Source organism: Ranitomeya variabilis, chromosome 1, assembly GCF_051348905.1.
Source record: "Ranitomeya variabilis isolate aRanVar5 chromosome 1, aRanVar5.hap1, whole genome shotgun sequence".
In the NCBI taxonomy this organism is placed as follows: domain Eukaryota; kingdom Metazoa; phylum Chordata; class Amphibia; order Anura; family Dendrobatidae; genus Ranitomeya; species Ranitomeya variabilis.
In genome coordinates this window covers 539,943,510-539,962,408 of record NC_135232.1, presented here as the reverse complement: position 1 = coordinate 539,962,408, position 18,899 = coordinate 539,943,510, and the positions used below count along the sequence as shown (strand labels likewise).

At 43.8% G+C, this 18,899-nt stretch overlaps 1 protein-coding gene across 1 annotated transcript in view; it reads left to right on the top strand.

The window, feature by feature from the left end:
- Positions 1-18,899, top strand: part of PIAS4 (protein inhibitor of activated STAT 4) — a 258,144-nt gene that overhangs the window by 99,042 nt on the left and 140,203 nt on the right. Inside the window, exon 3 of the mRNA XM_077254729.1 lies at positions 12,126-12,210. Within this exon, the coding sequence (XP_077110844.1) occupies positions 12,126-12,210 (85 nt within the window). The remainder of the gene's footprint in view (positions 1-12,125; positions 12,211-18,899) is intronic.

Sequence of the window (18,899 nt, the reverse complement as noted above, 5' to 3'; positions counted from 1 at the left end):
ATAACATACTATTATATGTGGTGTTATTATATATAAAAGTATGTTATTATGTTGGAAGCTACGGGTGGTGCTGGGGGACCAGTGTGGTGTCTCTAAAGTACTATATGAAGACACTGGAGGGTGAGTATAAGAATGGGGGCACAGGGCTTATATTTAATGCACCACTCCAGCACTGAAAAATTACTCTGGAGTGCTGCTTTAAAGGGAACCCGTACCCCCCCCCCCCCTTAGGCGTTTGTAACTAAAAGAGCAAAATACGACGACTTATCATACCGCCAAACAAAAAGTGGAATAATACGCGATCAAAAAGACTGATATAAATAACCATGGTACCGCTGAAAACATCATCTTGTCCCACAAAAAACGTGCTGCCACACAGCGTCAACGAAAAAATAAAAAAGTTATAGTCCTCAGAATAAGGAAATGCAAAAGTATTTTTTATATAAAATAGTTTTTATCATATAAAAGCGCCAAAACATTAAAAAAATGATGAGGTTACATAGTTAAGGTTGAAGGAAGACTTTAAGTACATCTAGTTCAACCCATAGCCTAACCTAAAATGCCCTAACATGTTGATCCAGAGGAAGGCAAAAAAAACCCATGTGGCAAAGAGTAAGCTCCACATTGGGGAAAAAAATTCCTTCCCGACTCAACATACGGCAGTCAGACTAGTTCCCTGGATCAACGCCCTATCAAGGAATCTAGTGTATATACCCTGTAACATTATACTTTTCCAGAAAGGCATCCAGTCCCCTCTTAAATTTAAGTAATGAATCACTCATTACAACATCATACGGCAGAGAGTTCCATAGTCTCACTGCTCTTACAGTAAAGAACCTGCGTCTATTATTATGCTTAAACCTTCTTTCCTCCAAACATAGAGGATGCCCCCTTGTCCCTGTCTCAGGTCTATGATTAAAAAGATCATCAGAAAGGTCTTTGTACTGTCCCCTCATATTTATACATTAAAATAAGATCACCCCTTAGTCTTCGTTTTTCCAAACTAAACAGCCTCAAGTGTAATAACCTATCTTGGTATTGCAGACCCCCCAGTCTTCTAATAACCTTGGTCGCTCTGCTCTGCACCCGCTCTAGTTCAGCTATGTCTTTCTTATACACCGGAGACCAGAACTGTGCAGAGTATTCTAAGTGTGGTCGAACTAGTGACTTGTATAGAGGTAAAATTATGTTCTCATGAGCATCTATGCCTCTTTTAATACATCCCATTATTTTATTTGCCTTTGTAGCAGCTGCCTGACACTGGCCACTGAATGAGTTTGTCATCCACCCATACACCCAGGTCTTTTTCATTGACGGTGTTGCCCAGAGTTTTAGAATTAAGCACATAGTTATACAGCTTATTACTTCTACCCAAGTGCATGACCTTACATTTATCCCCATTAAAGCTCATTTGCCATTTATCAGCCCAAGCTTCTAGTTTACATAAATCATCCTGTAATATAAAATTGTCCTCCCCTGTACTGATTACCCTGCAGAGTTTAGTGTCATCTGCAAATATTGAAATTCTACTCTGAATGCCCCCTACAAGGTCATTAATAAATATGTTAAAAAGAAGAGGGCCCAATACTGACCCCTGTGGTACCCCACTGCTAACCGCGACCCAGTCCGAGTGTGCTCCATTAATAACCACCCTTTGTTTCCTATCCCTGAGCCAGCTGTCAACCCACTTGCACATATTTTCCCCTATCCCCACTATTCTCATTTTATGTATCAACCTTTTGTGTGGCACCGTATCAAAAGCTTTTGAGAAGTCCATATTCACTACATCTACTGGGTTCCCTTGGTCCAGTCCGGAACTTACCTCTTCATAGAAGCTGATCAAATTAGTCTGACATAAACGGTCCCTAGTAAACCTGTGCTGATACTGGGTCATGAGGTTATTCCTCTTCAGATACTCCAGTATAGCATCCCTTAAAATGCCCTCCAGGATTTTACGCACAGTAGAGGTTAAGCTTACTGGCCTATAATTTCCGAGTTCAGTTTTTGTCCCCTTTTTGAATATTGGCACCACATTTGCTATACGCCAGTCCTGTGGTACAGACCCTGTTATTATGGACTCTTTAACCCCTTCCCGACCTTTTACGCCACGTAGGTGTCATGAAAGTCGGTTCCAATACGACCTGTGACGCCTATGTGGCGTCATGGAATGATCGCGTCCCTGCAGATCGGGTGAAAGGGTTAACTCCAATTTCACCCGATCTGCAGGGACAGGGGGAGTGGTACTTCAGCCCAGTGGGGGTGGCCTCACCCCCCCGCGGCTACGATCGCTCTGATTGGCTGTTTCACTTTCAACAGCCAATCAGAGCGATTTGTAATATTTCACCTATAAAAATGGTGAAATATTACAATCCAGCCATGGCCGATGCTGCAATCTCCTCTCCGCTCCCCCGTCCTCAGATCCCCCCCCCCCCGTGTTCTGACCCCACCCCCCCATACTTACCGAGCTCCGATGTCCCTCCCGGTGTCCGTCCGTCTTCTCCATGGGCGCCGCCATCTTGGAAAATGGCGGGCGCATGCGTAGTGCGCCCGCCGAATCTGCCGGCAGATTCGTTCCCTGTACATTTTGGTAGCTGTGATAGGTTCTATCACAGCGATCAAAATAAAAAAAAATAGTAAATACCCCCCCCCCCCTTTTATCACCCCCCATAGGTAGGGACAATAATAAAATACAGAAAATATAATTATTTTTGTTTTTCCATTAGGGTTAGGGGTAGGGTTAGGGTTAGGATTGCACTTTGGATTAGGGTTGCACTTTGGGTTAGGGTTGCACTTTGGGTTAGGGTTGCACTTTGACTTAGGGTTGCACTTTGACTTAGGGTTGCACTTTGACTTAGGGTTGCACTTTGACTTAGGGTTGCACTTTGACTTAGGGTTGCACTTTGACTTAGGGTTGCACTTTGACTTAGGGTTGCACTTTGACTTAGGGTTGCACTTTGACTTAGGGTTGCACTTTGACTTAGGGTTGCACTTTGGGTTAGGGTTGCACTTAGGGATAGGGTTGCACTTGGTGTTGCACTTAGGGTTGCACTTAGGGCTAGGGTTGCACTTAGGGCTAGGGTTGCACTTAGGGCTAGGGTTGCACTTAGGGCTAGGGTTGCACTTAGGGCTTGGTGTTGCACTTGGTGTTACACTTGGTGTTGCACTTGGTGTTGCACTTAGGGCTAGGGTTGCACTTAGGGCTAGGGTTGCACTTAGGGCTTGGTGTTGCACTTGGTGTTGCACTTGGCGTTGCACTTGGCGTTGCACTTGGCGTTGCACTTGGCGTTGCACTTGGCGTTGCACTTAGGGCGTTGCACTTAGGGCGTTGCACTTAAGGCGTTGCACTTAGGGCTAGGGTTGCACTTAGGGCTAGGGTTGCACTTAGGGTTGCACTTAGGGCTAGGGTTGCACTTAGGGCTAGGGTTGCACTTAGGGCTAGGGTTGCACTTAGGGCTAGGGTTGCACTTAGGGCTAGGGTTGCACTTAGGGCTAGGGTTGCACTTAGGGCTAGGGTTGCACTTAGGGCTAGGGTTGCACTTAGGGCTAGGGTTGCACTTAGGGCTAGGGTTGCACTTAGGGCTAGGGTTGCACTTAGGGCTAGGGTTGCACTTAGGGCTAGGGTTGCACTTAGGGTTGCACTTAGGGCTAGGGTTGCACTTAGGGCTAGGGTTACAATTAGGGTTAGAATTAGGGCTAGGGTTGGAATTAGGGTTAGAATTAGGCTATGTGCACGGTGCGGATTTGGCTGCGGATCCGCAGCGGATTGGTCGCTTAAGATTTGTAGCAGTTTTCCATCACGTTTACAGTACCACGTAAACCTATGGAAAACCAAATCCACTGTGCCCATGGTGCGGAAAATACAGCACGGAAACGCTGCGTTATATTTTCCGCAGCATGTCAATTCTTTGTGCGGATTCCGCAGCGTTTTACACCTGCTCCATAATAGGAATCCACAGGTGAAATCCACACAAAAAACACTGGAAATCCGCGGTAAATCCGCAGGTAAAGCACAACGTGAGCACATAGCCTTAGGGTTAGGGTTGGAATTAGGGTTAAGACTAGGGTTAGGGGTGTGTTAGGGTTAGGGTTGGGATTAGGGTTTGGGGTGTGTTGGGGTTAGTGTTGAAGTTAGAATTGAGGGGTTTCCACTGTTTAGGCACATCAGGGGGTCTCCAAACGCGACATGGCGCCACCATTGATTACAGCCAATCTTGCGTTGAAAAAGTCAAATGGTGCTCTCTCCCTTCCGAGCCCCGGCATGTGCCCAAACAGTGGTTTACCCCCACATATGGGGTATCGGCGTACTCAGGAGAAACTGGACAACTCTTGGGGTCAAATTTCTCCTGTTACCCTTTGGAAAATAAAAAATTCAGGGCTAAAAAATTATTTTTGAGGAAAGAAAAATGATTTTTTTTTCACGGCTCTGCGTTATAAACTTCTGTGAAGCACTTGGGGGTTCAAAGTGCTCACCACACTTCTAGATAAGTTCCTTGGGGGGTCTAGTTTCCAAAATGGGGTCACTTGTGGGGGGGTTTCTACTGTTTAGGCACATCAGGGGCTCTGCAAACGCAATGTGACGCCCGCAGAGTATTCCATCAAAGTCTGCATTTCAAAACGTCACTACTTCCCTTCCGAACCCCGACGTGTGCCCAAACAGTGGTTTACCCCCTCATATGGGGTATCAGCGTACTCAGGAGAAACTGGACAACAAATTTTGGGGTCAAATTTCTTCTGTTACCTTTGGGACAATAAAAAATTGCGGGCTAAAAAATCATTTTTGAGAAAAGAAAAATTATTTTTTATTTTCACGGCTCTGCGTTATAAACTTCTGTGAAGCACTTGTTGGTTTAAAGTGCTCAATATGCATCTAGATTAGTTCCTTGGGAGGTCTAGTTTCCAAAATGGAGTCACTTGTGGGGGAGCTCCAATGTTTAGGCACACAGGGGCTCTCCAAACGCGACATGGTGTCCGCTAACGATGGAGATAATTTTTCATTCAAAAAGTCAAATGGCGCTCCTTCCCTTCCGAGCCTTACCATGTGCCCAAACAGTGGTTTACCCCCACATGTGAGGTATCAGTGTACTCAGGAGAAATTGCCCAACAAATTTTAGGATCCATTTTATCCTGTTGCCCATGTGAAAATTAAAAAATTGAGGCTAAAATAATTTTTTTGTGAAAAAAAGTACTTTTTCATTTTTACGGATCAATTTGTGAAGCACCTGGGGGTTTAAAGTGCTCACTATGCTTCTAGATAAGTTCCTTGGGGGGTCTAGTTTCCAAAATGGGGTCACTTGTGGGGGAGCTCCAATGTTTAGGCACACGGGGGCTCTCCAAACGCGACATGGTGTCCGCTAAAGATTGGAGCCAATTTTTCATTCAAAAAGTCAAATGGCGCTCCTTCCCTTCCGAGTTCTGCCATGCGCCCAAACAGTGGTTTACCCCCACATATGAGGTATCAGCGTACTCAGAACAAATTGGACAACAACTTTCGTGGTCCAGTTTCTCCTTTTACCCTTGGAAAATAAGAAAATTGTTGCTAAAAGATCTTTTTTGTGACTAAAAAGTTAAATGTTAATTTTTTCCTTCCATGTTGCTTCTGCTGCTGTGAAGCACCTGAAGGGTTAATAAACTTCTTGAATGTGGTTTTAAGCACCTTGAGGGGTGCAGTTTTTAGAATGGTGTCATTTTGGGGTATTTTCAGCCATATAGAACCCTCAAACTGACTTCAAATGTGAGGTGGTCCCTAAAAAAATTGGTTTGTAAATTTTGTTGTAAAAATGAGAAATCACTGGTCAAATTTTAACCCTTATAACTTCCTAGCAAAAAAAAAATTTGTTTACAAAATTGTGCTGATGCAAAGTAGACATGTGGGAAATGTTATTTATTAACTATTTTGTGTCACATAACTCTCTGGTTTAACAGAATAAAAATTCAAAATGTGAAAATTGCAAAATTTTCAAATTTTTTGCCAAATTTCCGTTTTTTTTCACAAATAAACGCAGAAATTATCGACCTAAATTTACCACTAACATGAAGCCCAATATGTCACGAAAAAACAATCTCAAAATCGCTAGGATCCGTTGAAGCGTTCATGAGTTATTACCTCATAAAGGGACACTGGTCAGAATTGCAAAAAATGGCGAGGTCATTAAGGTCAAAATAGGCTGGGTCATGAAGGGGTTAAAGATTAAAAATAATGGTCTATCAATGACTGTACTTAATTCGTGCAGTACTCTGGGGTGTATCCCATTCGGGCCCGGAGATTTGTCAATTTTAGTGATTTTTAGACGCCGCTTCCAGCTGGGTTAAGCAGGTGACACTTAATGGGGAATTTTTGTTATCACTGATCAGATTGTCTGCCATGGGATTTTCTTGTGTAAATACTGATGAAAAAAAAGTCATTTAGCATATTGGCTTTTTCCTCATCTTCATCCACCATTTTCCCCAGACTATTTTTAAGGGGGCAACACTTTCATTTTTTAGTTTCTTACTATTTATGTAGTTAAAGAATATTTTGGGATTATTTTTACTCTCTGGCAATGTCTCTGTCTCAATTTTTGCTGCCTTGATTTGCTTTTTACAGAATTTATTTCATTTTCTGTATTTATTTAATGCCTCATCACTACCTACTTGCTTTAATTCTCTAAATGCTTTCTTTTTGTCACTTATTGCGCCCCTTACAGCTCTATTTAGCCATATTGGTTTCCTCCTATTTCTAGTATGTTTATTCCCATACGGTATATACTGTGCACAGGTCCTATCCAGGATGCTAATAAACGTCTCCCATTTTCTTTGTGTATTTTTGTGTCTCAGGATATCGTCCCAGTTAATTGCACCAAGATCATCTCTCATCCGTTGGAAATTTGCCCTCCTGAAATTTAGTGTCCTTGTCACCCCTCTACTACACATCTTATTAAAGGATACACGAAAACTTATAATTTTGTGATCACTATTCCCCAAGTGACCCCCCAACCCTTATATTTGATATGCGGTCTGGCCTGTTGGTTAATATTAGGTCTAGCAGTGCCCCCCTTCTTGTTGGGTCCTGAACCAGTTGTGAAAGGTAATTGTCTCTCATAGTTGTCAAAAACTGATTACCTTTGCTGGAACTGCAGGTTTCTGTTCCCCAATCTATTTCAGGGTAGTTGAAGTCCCCCATAATAATGACTTCTCCTTGAGTCGCAGCTTCATCTATTTGCGATGATATTCTCCACTGCTTCCATTATTTTTGGAGATTTATAACAAACCCCTATCAGTAATTTATTATTTTTTCCCCCTCCCCTTATCTCCACCCACAGGGACTCTACATTTTCATTAAATTCACCTATATTATCACGCCGGATGGGTTTTAAGGACGATTTTACATACAGACACACCCCTCCCCCTCGCTTATCTGTACGGTCATTTCTGAAAAGGCTATAGCCCTGCAAGTTAACAGCCCAGTCATGACTCATCCAGCCATGTTTCAGATATCCACACCATGTCATAATTATGCTCCAACAACATTAATTCTAATTCATCCGTTTTGTTGGCGAGGCTTCTGGCATTACTATACATGCACTTGATGTTCCTCTCTGTACCTCTATTCTTTCTTAAATTATTAACTGTTCTAACCCCGCCCCCCATGCCACCGCCACCCCCAACTTCCTTATTTGTGCCCAGGTTTCTATCTGCCCTACCTTCCCCTCCTATAAATTGAATACCCTCCCCCCCCAATCCCTAGTTTAAACACTCCTCCAACCTTCTAGCCATTTTCTCCCCCAGCACAGCTGCACCTTCCCCATTGAGGTGCAGCCCGTCCCTAGCGTAGAGCCTGTAGCCCACTGAGAAGTCGGCCCATTTCTGCAGGAACCCAAACCCCTCCTTCCTACACCAATTCCCGAGCCACTTATTAACCTCCCTAATCTCCCGTTGCCTCTCTGGCGTGGTTATTGCTGTAATCGTTCTGACCCGAAAAATAAAACTGCTTTTTCAATTTTACCAAACGTGGAACAATATAAGTGTCCCCCCCCCCCCCCCCCAAACAAATTAGTGAATTGCTGTTTTTTGTTCATTCTACCTCACAAAAATCGGAATAAAAAGCGATCAAAAAATGTCACGTGCTCGAAAATCGTACCAATAAAAACGTCAACTTGTTCCGCAAAAAACAAGACCTCACATGACTCTGTGGACCAAATTATGGAAAGATTGTAGCACTCAAAATGTGGAGACTCAAAAACTATTTTTTGCAATAAAAAGCATCTTTTTGCAATAAAAAGCATCTTTTAGTGTGTGATGGCTGCCAATCATAAGAATCCCCTAAAAAAGTAAATCAAACCCCCCTTCATCACCCCCTTAGTTATAGAAAAATAAAACTTTAAAAAATATATTTTGTTTCTATTTTCCCATTAGGGTTAGGGTTGGGGCTAAAGTTAGGGTTGGGGCTAAAGTACATTACATTTACGGTTGGGATTAGGGTTAGGGGTGTGTTTGGGTTAGGGTTTCAGTTAGAATTGGGGGGTTTCCACTGTTTAGGCACATCAGGGGCTCTCCAAACGCGACATGGCGTCCGATCTCAATTCCAGCCAATTCTGAGTTGAAAATGTAAAACAGTACTCCTTCCCTTCCGAGCTCTCCTGTGCGCCCAAACATGGGTTTACCCCAACATATGGGGTATCAGCGTACTCAGGACAAATTGGACAACAACTTTTTGGGTCCAATTTCTCCTGTTACCCTTGGAAAAATACAAAACTGGGGTCTAAAAAATAATTTTTTTGAGGAAAAAAAATATTTATTTTCACGGCTCTGCGTTATAAACTTTAGAGTATAGGCCCCGTCTCACATAGCGATTTACCAACGATCACGACCAGCGATACGACCTGGCCGTGATCGTTGGCAAGTCGTTGTGTGGTCGCTGGGGAGCTGTCACACAGACAGCTCTCTCCACCGACCAACGATCAGTGGAACGACTTCAGCATCATTGAAACTGTCTTCAACGATGCCGAAGTCCCCCTGCAGCACCCGGGTAACCAGGGTAAACATCGGGTTACTAAGCGCAGGGCCGCGCTTAGTAACCCGATGTTTACCCTGGTTACCAAAAAAACCAAACAGTACATACTCACCATCTGATGTCCGTCAGGTCCCTTGCCGTCTGCTTCCTGCTCTGACTGAGTGCCGCCGTAGAGTGAGAGCAGAGCGCAGCGGTGACGTCACTGCTGTGCTGTGCTCTCACTGTACGGCGGCACTCAGTCAGAGCAGGAATCAGACGGCAAGGGACCTGACGGACATCAGATGGTGAGTATGTACTGTTTGTTTTTTTTTACATTTACGCTGGTAACCAGGGTAAACATCAGGTTACTAAGCGCGGCCCTGCGCTTAGTAACCCGATGTTTACCCTGGTTACCAGTGAAGACATCGCTGGATCGGTGTCACACACACCGATTCAGCGATGTCAGCGGGACCTCAACGACCAAAAAAAGGTCCAGGCCATTCCGACACGACCAGCGATCTCGCAGCAGGGGCCTGGTCGCTGGTACGTGTCACACATAGTGAGATCGCTACTGAGGTCGCTGTTGCGTCACAAAACTTGTGACTCAGCAGCGATCTCGCTAGCGATCTCGCTATGTGAGACGGGGCCTTATCACTTGAAGGTTCAAAGTTTTCACAACACATCTTATAAGTTCCTTAGGGGGTCTTGTTTCCAAAATGGTGTCACTTGTGGGGGGTTTCAATGTTTAGGCACATCAGGGGCTCTCCAAACGCGACATGGCGTCCCATCTCAATTCCTGTCAATTTCGCATTGAAAAGTCAAATGGCGCTCCTTCCCTTCCGAGTTCTGCCATGCGCCCAAATAGTGGTTTACCCCCACATATGGGGTATCTGCGTACTCAGGACAAATTGGGGTCCAATTTCTCCTGTTACCCTTGGTAAAATAAATTTTTTTGTGAAAAAAAGTTATAAATGTTCTTTTCTTATTTTTTTTTTTTTTAAACATTCCAAAAATTCCTGTGAAACACCTGAAGGGTTTAATAAACTTCTTGAATGTGATTTTGAGCACCTTGAGTTGTGCAGTTTTTCGAATGTTGTCACACTTGGGTATTTTCTATCATAATAGACCCCCACAAAGTGACTTCAAATGTGATGTGGTCCCTAAAAAAAAAAAAAAAAAAAAAAATGGTGGTGTAAAAATGAGAAATTGCTGGTCAACTTTTAACCCTTAAATCCCTAACACAAAAAATGTTGGTTCCAAAATTGTGCTGATGTAAAGCAGACATGTGGGAAATGTTACTTATTAAGTATTTTGTGTGACATATCTCTGTGATTTAAGGGCATAAAAATTCAAAGTTGGAAATTTGCAACATTTTCAACATTTTCGCCAAATTTCTGTGTTTTCCACAAACGCAGGTAATAGCAAATAAATTTTACCACTATCATGAAGTACAATGTCATGAGAAAACAGTGTCAGAATCTTTGGGATCCGTTGAAGCGTTCCAGCGTTATAACCTCATAAAGAGACAGTTGTCAGAATTGTAAAAATTGGCCTGGTCATTAACGTGCAAACCACCCTTGGGGCTTAAGGGGTTAGCAATACATCTCTTACCTCCCTATTCTACTATACTGTTTTAAAATTTGTGATATTGACTTTTCCAATTCACACCACCAGAGAGGTTTTAAATCGGTATTTGACGTTTCGTCTAACAAACAGCAACTTGTAGTCTGTAATGAATAATAATAAATGTGCTGTAGTAAAATGCTAAATAAGGACAGTAGATTGATCAGTAAACATGGGTTTGATTACAACACTATTATAATTTACTAGATGGTGGCCCAATTCTAACGCATCGGGTATTCTAGAATATGTATGCAGTTTACAGCCACGTAGTATATAGCACAGCCACGTAGTATATAGCACGGCCACGTAGTATATAGCACGGCCACGTAGTATATAGCACAGCCACGTAGTATATAGCACGGCCACGTAGTATATAGCACGGCCACGTAGTATATAGCACGGCCACGTAGTATATAGCACGGCCACGTAGTATATAGCACGGCCACGTAGTATATAGCACGGCCACGTAGTATATAGCACGGCCACGTAGTATATAGCACAGGCCACGTAGTATATAGCTCGGCCACGTAGTATATAGCTCGGCCATGTAGTATATAGCACAGGCCACGTAGTATATTGCCCAGCCACGTAATATATACCACAGCCACATAGTTTATAGCACAGCCCACATAGTATATAGCACAGAGATGTAGTTTATTGCACCAGACCATGCAGTACCTAACACAGCCCACGTAGTATATAGCAATGTGGGCACCATATCCTTTTAAAAACAACGAATCAAAATAAAAAAGTTATATACTCACCTTCCGGAGCCCCCGGATCCAGCCGAGGCGTTTACCGATGCTCCTCGCGACACTCCGGTCCCAAGAGTGCATTGCTGTCTTGCGAGATGATGACGTAGCGGTCTCGCGAGACCGCAATGCATGGGCCGGTCACCGGAACATCGCGATGAGCGGGAAAGGCCTCGGCTGGATCCGGGGGCCCACGGAAGGTGAGTATATAATGATTTTTTATTTTTTTTTACTATTTTTAACATTAGATCTTTTTACTATTGATGCCGCATAGGCAGCATCAATAGTAAAAAGTTGGCCACACAGGGTTGATAGCAGTGTTAACGGACTGCGTTACACCGCAGCATAACGCGGTCCGTTAACGCTGCCATTAACCCTGTGTGAGCACTGACTGGGGGGGGGGGGGGAGTATAGACTGCGGACACTGACTGCGGGGAGTAAGGAGCAGCCATTTTGTCGCCGAACTGTGCCCGTCGCTGATTGGTCGTGGCCGTTTTGCCACTTAGGATTTCCGTGACAGAAAGAAAGACAGAAGGACAGACAGAAAGACGGAAGTGGACCTTAGACAATTGTATAGTAGATTATTTTTACTTTGGATTTCACAGCCTAAGTGTAATGATTGTAAAACACGCTTTAATTTGTATTTGGGTGAAGTTTAGCTTCATCCCATAGGGGAACACATATTTTCATTAGAAATAAGTCAGCCTAGTTGTTTGCTGTTTTTTTTTTTAACACCTTAAATATATATGTATTATAAACTTAAAAACTTTAATGTCTTTCAGTTGCACAGAACAGTGAAAAACTCCAAGACAGTCCTTGTGTTTTTGTACTGTCTCCTAGACAAGTGGACCTAATAAAGAATTCAAGGTACTGGTACTTGTAATGTGTTCTGTACATAACAATTGTTTTGGGATTGACAACTCAAAAGCTAGTGGCCATTGATGTCGTGATTGGTAGTGTGGCACAAATTCTGCCTCTTTCTTAACATGGGTGCATAATCTTTTTGAAATAAAAAATGCCTAATTTACAAGTCTTTTTAACCCCCTTCTGCCATCTGACATACTATCCCGTCGAGGTGACCTGGGACTTAATTCCCAGGGACGGGATAGTACCTCATGTGCAATCAGCCGCTCATGAGCGCGGCCGGGTGTCAGCTGATTATTACAAGAGTGGTCACGGACCGCTCCCCGCAGATTAACCCCCATAACTCTGCGATCAAACATGATCGCAGCGTTCCGGCAGCATAGGGAAGCATCGCGCAGGGAGGGGGCTCGTGCTTCCCTGAGACCCTTGGAACAACACGATGTGATCGCGTTGTTCCTCCCGTCCTCCTCCAAGATAGCCCCGGGGGTCCTGCAGGGAGATGGCTTGCAAACGCCTGCTGAGAGCAAGCGCCGGCAAGCCTCCTGCACTGCCTGTCAGATCGCTGATCTGACACAGTGCTTTGCAAAGTGTCAGATCAGCGATCTAACACTATATACAATGATGTCCCACCCTGGGACAAAGTAAAAAAGTAAAAAAAAAATTTTGTAACGTGTAAAATATATATTCCAATAAATGCATTTCTTTATGTAAATAAAGAAAAAAAACAAAAGTACACATATTTAGTATCTTCAGTAACAACCCGACCTATAAAACTGTCCCACTAGTTAACCCCCTTCAGTGAACACAGTAAAAAAAAATAAAAAGAGGCACAAAACAATGCTTTATCATCATACCGCCGAACAAAAAGTGGAATAATGCGATCAAACAGACGGATATAAATAAACATGGTGCCGCTGAAAACGTCATCTTGTCCCGCAAAAAACGAGCTGCCATACAGCGTCATCAGCGAAAAAATAAAAGTTACAGCCCTCAAAATAAAGCGATGCAAAAATAAGTATTTATTTTCTATAAAAGTTTTTATTGTATAAAAGTGCCAAAACATAAAAAATGATATAAATGAGGTATCGCTGTAATCATACTGACCCGAAGAATAAACCTGCTTTATCAATTTTACCAAATGCGGAACGGTATAAATGCCCCCCTCCCCACAAAAAAAATAGAAATTCATGAATTGCCGGTTTTTGTTCATTTAGCCTAACAAAAATCGGAATAAAAAGCGATCAAAAAATGTCATGTGGGGGGCGTGGCCTGACTGCTCATGGTGGAGGCTGCTTAATCCAGGAGCTCCCGTTCCCCTGGGCACTAAAGCATATTTTAAAGCACCCAGGTCAGCTTTATTTTACTAATTTCACCAAGGGAATCATCGTTTCTTCCCTCCACCTAATGGGGAAACTAAAAAAACCTGCATTCTGCGGTTCCTAAGCGGGTATCAGATTACTTCCCGCCAGGCTGCTCAGACGCGGTGCCTCACTCCAACATGGCGCCCCCTTCTCCCCGCTCTGTGCGAGCTTCGCGCCGTGACTCCCAAGCACAGGACTCAGCCTCGCCTGATCTTGCGTCAGATACACCGGTCACACTTTCCCTGATGAAGGGTCTGCTATCGGAGCTTCGTTCCTCTATTCACGATGATATAAAGGCCATTGTCACCGAACTTAGAGGAGAAGTAGCGGATCTGGGCAATCGCACAGACCACCTGGAAAGTAAAATGGGCGAATTAGTCCAGTCTCACAACACCCTCCTAGACGAGCATGATCACCTTCAGCTCGCGGTTAAAGATCTACAAGCTAAGAACTGTGACCTGGAAGACAGGCACAGGCGGAATAATGTCCGCCTCAGAGGCATCCCGGAACTGATCTCGCCTGAGGAACTGAGACCCTTTCTGCAGGATTTTATGGTGGAAGTACTACCTGATTTGGATCCCAGAGACCTAAAAATAGACCGCATTCACAGAGTCCAGAAACCTGCTGGCGTCCGTGCGGATCTCCCTCGTGATGTCCTCGCAAGAATCCATTTCTTTGAAGCTAAGGAAACCTTTTTAAAAGCTTTAAGGGCAAATTCCTCCCTCTCTGAACGCTTCGCAAAATTGGAGGTTTATCCGGATCTCTCACCAGGCACCCTTGCCATACGCCGCACGTTCAAGCCCTATACAGCATTGCTACGTGATAAAGATGTGCCATACAGATGGGGTCACCCGACACGCCTTATCATTCGCAGAGACAATTCTACTCACGTCTGCCTTACTCCTGCTCAAGCAGCGCAACTTTTGAAATCTTGGAATTTTCCCGCAACATGCCCTTCTAAAGCTTCACAGCGCCCGGAAAACGACTCTTCTGACAAGACTGGCTCTAGTGGAAGAAGGATTGATGCAGAGTGGAGGATCGCTTAAGCAAACCCTGGCTGATCTGGTCTTTATTCTCTTTATGAATATTATGCCCAGGGGACCGTCTTCCTGGTCTCCTGTTTAACTCTTGCTTTGGTTGTTTTTCTTTTTCTTTTCTCTCTCGTTTCCCAGGTTGTAATATTGTTCTTTTCCCCCCACCCCCCCCTCTCTCCCTCTCAACCCCCCCTCTCCCTCTATCTCTCCCTTTCCTGTCTCCCTTTTCCCTGCTCCTCTCCTTAATACTTACAACTGGAAACAATGCCCCGCAGAGCGGTTTTTTTTCGCTCCAAATGGTTTTTGATTCCCTTTTTCTTTTTTTTTACTTAGACTACTTCTCGTAATTATGTCCGTTAAATGTCTAAGAGAAGCGGATCTCTCCTGTTATAGGTTACAAGACTCTGCATTTCTCTGTCCACTTCTGAGATTTTGTTGTAGGTTTTATCTACTATGTTCTCATTGTCGCTTGTCTGCGACTGTTTTACTGTGTTATGTTTTTGTAGTTATGTACCCTTTCCTTTTTCTCCCTCACCCGTCCCCTCTTTTATGCAGCACATTGACAGCATTAATTTATGATCCAATGGGAGTCACAGGAGTTCAACCAGTTTTTCATTATGCCTGTATCGATATTAGCCTTGAATGTTAAGGGTCTCAACTCTCCTCAAAAACGTTCGCTCCTATACGGTCAGCTTAAAAAAGCGCGCGCAGATGTAGTGTTCTTACAAGAGACCCATCTATTGAGTGCAGATACCAACCGTATAGTCTCACGTTTTTATCCGCACCGCTTTTTTTCCAATTCACAGTATAAAAAAGCTGGGGTGGCTATTTTTATTAGCGCCAATTTGCCATTTGAACTAATTAAAGTTTTACCGGATCCTGAGGGAAGATATCTACTCGTGATTTGTCGTTTAAATGAAGTTCTGTTCTCGTTATTAGCGATTTATGCCCCGAATTCCAAGCAAACTACTTTTCTTAAATCATTATTAGATGACCTATCTCCTTCTATGGTGGGACACAAGTTAATTGCGGGCGATCTTAATGCCCCCCTTAACAAAGCTCTCGACTGCTCGAATCCCCTCTCGTTTAGATCTGATCTGGCCCCCACTACCTCCTCTTTTCATCTACACGACATCTGGCGCTACCTCCACAGTAACGAACGTGACTATACCTTCTTTTCCCCGAGACATAAATCCTTTAGTCGTATTGATTACTTCCTAGTAAATGACTCTCTTCTCCCCTTATGTGTAGCGGCGAGCATTGATACTATTTCTTGGTCAGACCATGCACATATTACCTTAACTCTAGCTGATTCCACTCCCCACTCTCCCCTAATTTCCTGGAAAATGAATGAACACCTCTTAACCTCGATGACCAACCTTGACACCCTCACCTCCCACCTAAAAGAATTTTTTCTTCTCAACAAAACTGAAGATATTGCTCCAGATGTATTATGGTTCTCTCATAAAGCTGTAATGCGTGGTCACTTGCTTAAACTGGCAGCTTATGCTAAAAAGCAATAATGCGAGTTTGGACTCCCTCCTATCCAAGGTCAAAGGTCTTGAAACTTCTCTGTTGTCTTCACAAGATACTAAAACTCTCGCGGAATTAATGAAAACCCGGAACGAACTCCGTTCCCTCCTTCTCTCGCGTGTTGAGCTCCAGTTGAAAAAAATCAAATCCAATTATTATAGTATGGGGGATAGAGCTGGTGCCCTCCTTGCCCGTCGAATTAAAAAAACGGAAATCCGTTCTAGAATTTCCCACATCATTTCTCCTCAGGGAGACACAGTTCGTAATCCTATTTTAATTGCCGAACAATTCCGATCTTACTATAACGACCTTTATAACTTGTCTTCCTCCCCCTCTACCCCGCAGCCCTCTCCCGTGGTTATTTCTGATTTTCTTACAAAAGCCAATCTCCCCTCTTTGTCCACAGAGCACTTAGATTTTCTTAACAAACCTTTTTCCCTTTCCGAAATTCTAGATGTAATTCGGTCCTCTAAAAAACGTTCCGCTCCGGGCCCAGACGGTTTCTCTTATCAATACTACTCTTCTTTCTCTTCCCTTTTAGCACCTCACCTGTTATCTCTTTTCCAATTCTGGCAATGTGAAGGACGTATTAAACCTGAAGGACTAAGAGCGTCCATCTCTACAATACCAAAACCGGGGAAACCCCCCCACAGACCCGAGCAGCTACCGTCCGATAGCTTTACTTAAAGGGAACCTGTCACCTGAATTTGGCGGGACCAGGTTTGGGTCATATGGGCGGGGTTTTCGGGTGTTTGATTCACCCTTTCCTTACCCGCTGGCTGCATGCTGGCCGCAATATTGGATTCAAGTTCATTCTCTGTCCTCCGGAGTACACGCCTGCGCAAGGCAATATTGCCTTGCGCTGGCGTGTACTCCAGAGGACAGAAAATGAACTTCAATCCAATATTGCTTCCAGCATGCAGCCAGCGGGTAAGGAAAGGGTGAATCAAACACCCGAAAACCCCGCCCATATGACCCAAAACTGGTCCCGCCAAATTCAGGTGACAGGTTCCCTTTAACTGTGATTTAAAAATTTATTCTAAACTATTAGCGGACCGTCTCAAAATAGTACTCCTGTCTCTGGTGGCGTTAGACCAGGTAGGATTCATTCCTAACCGTCAAGCCAGAGACGCCACAAGAAGGATTATAAATCTCCTGGAGCTTCTTGAGGTGAGAGGTTCCCCCGGTGTACTCGTCTCCCTGGATGCTGAAAAAGCTTTTGATCGTGTACACTGGGGGTACCTAGAAGCGGTACTGGATAAGTTTGCTTTTAGTGGTAACTTTAAGTCAGCCATTATGGCCTTATACTCGTCCCCTGGCGCTTTTGTTAAAGCCGGTGGCTTTTCCTCTTCCACTTTTTCAATTTCAAATGGGACGCGCCAGGGCTGCCCCCTTTCCCCTCTAATTTTTGCTCTTATTATGGAGCCACTAGCTGCTATTATCCGTACTCACCCTGATATCTCAGACATATCTGTGGGTCCGATAGATCATAGAATTAGTCTCTATGCAGACGATGTCCTTCTCACTTGCACGAATCCTTCTATTTCTCTCCCTTCTATCATGTCTGTTCTCTCGGATTTCTCTAACGCTTCTTTCTATAAGCTCAACCTTTCTAAATCCTCGATCTTTCCAATTAACCTCTCTTCTTCCTCTCAACAAATTCTTTCAGAACAACTTTCTTTCAGTTGGACTCCGGGCGGCTTTCGCTATTTGGGAATTCTCGTCTCCCCCATCAAACATATTATTAGAATTAATTGCGACTCCTTGCTCTCCTCTATCCGTTTATTATGTGCAGACTATTCTGGCCATAATTTATCTTGGGTAGCTCGAATCCAAATTGTTAAAATGATGCTTCTCCCTAAAATCCTTTATCTACTCCGATGCATCCCCCTTCCTTTCCCTAAAAAATACTTAAACCTCTTCCAATCAGTCCTGAGTCGATTCATTTGGAATAACAAAACTCCCAGGGTTGCGATGACCACTCTGACCCTCCCATACACTAAAGGCGGATTTGGAATGCCTGATATTCCAACATATTACTCGGCAATCGTCTTAGATATAGCTAGAATTTGGTGGTTAGAGTCCCCCGCCTCACATTGGCTACAAATTGAGTCATTTTTTGCTCCACGGGGTTCGATTAGACTTCTGTTGGAAATGAACCTCCTTCGTCGTTTCTCTCCTCCTTTCTCCCTTAGTTCTATTCAAAGTACCCTCTCGTCCTGGCAGAAATTTAAGATCTCACATCTTCCTTTCCTTTATAAGCACATCTCCCTACGAGCGGTGAGTGCCCTTATGGGTGAGATATCCTTTGCCTCTTGGGACGTTGATCTCACACCCACAATTTCCTTGACAGACCTTCTAGAGCAAGGCAGTATCTCCCCTTTTAATGTCATCTCTGCCAAACTGTCTCTTCCTCCCACATCCCTGTTCTCCTACTTTCGACTCCGACATTTTTTAAATACGGTATCTATTCCAGAGTATGACCCGTTGGAAATTAATTTATCGCTACAGGCCCTTTTTGGTCAATATAATCGATCTACCCGCGGAGTCTCTATTATATATAAAGCCCTCCTTGCCTCGCGTTACGTGGCTAAACTTCCCTATATGATTAGGTGGGAGTCCAAGCTTGGCTTTTCTGCCTCCTTAGAACAATGGTTGGCTGCTTCGGGCCATGCTTCTCATTTCACTCGCTGCATTAATCACCTGGAGCAATCGAAAAAACTTATGTTTAATTGGTATTTAACTCCAGCTCGAATAGCCAAAT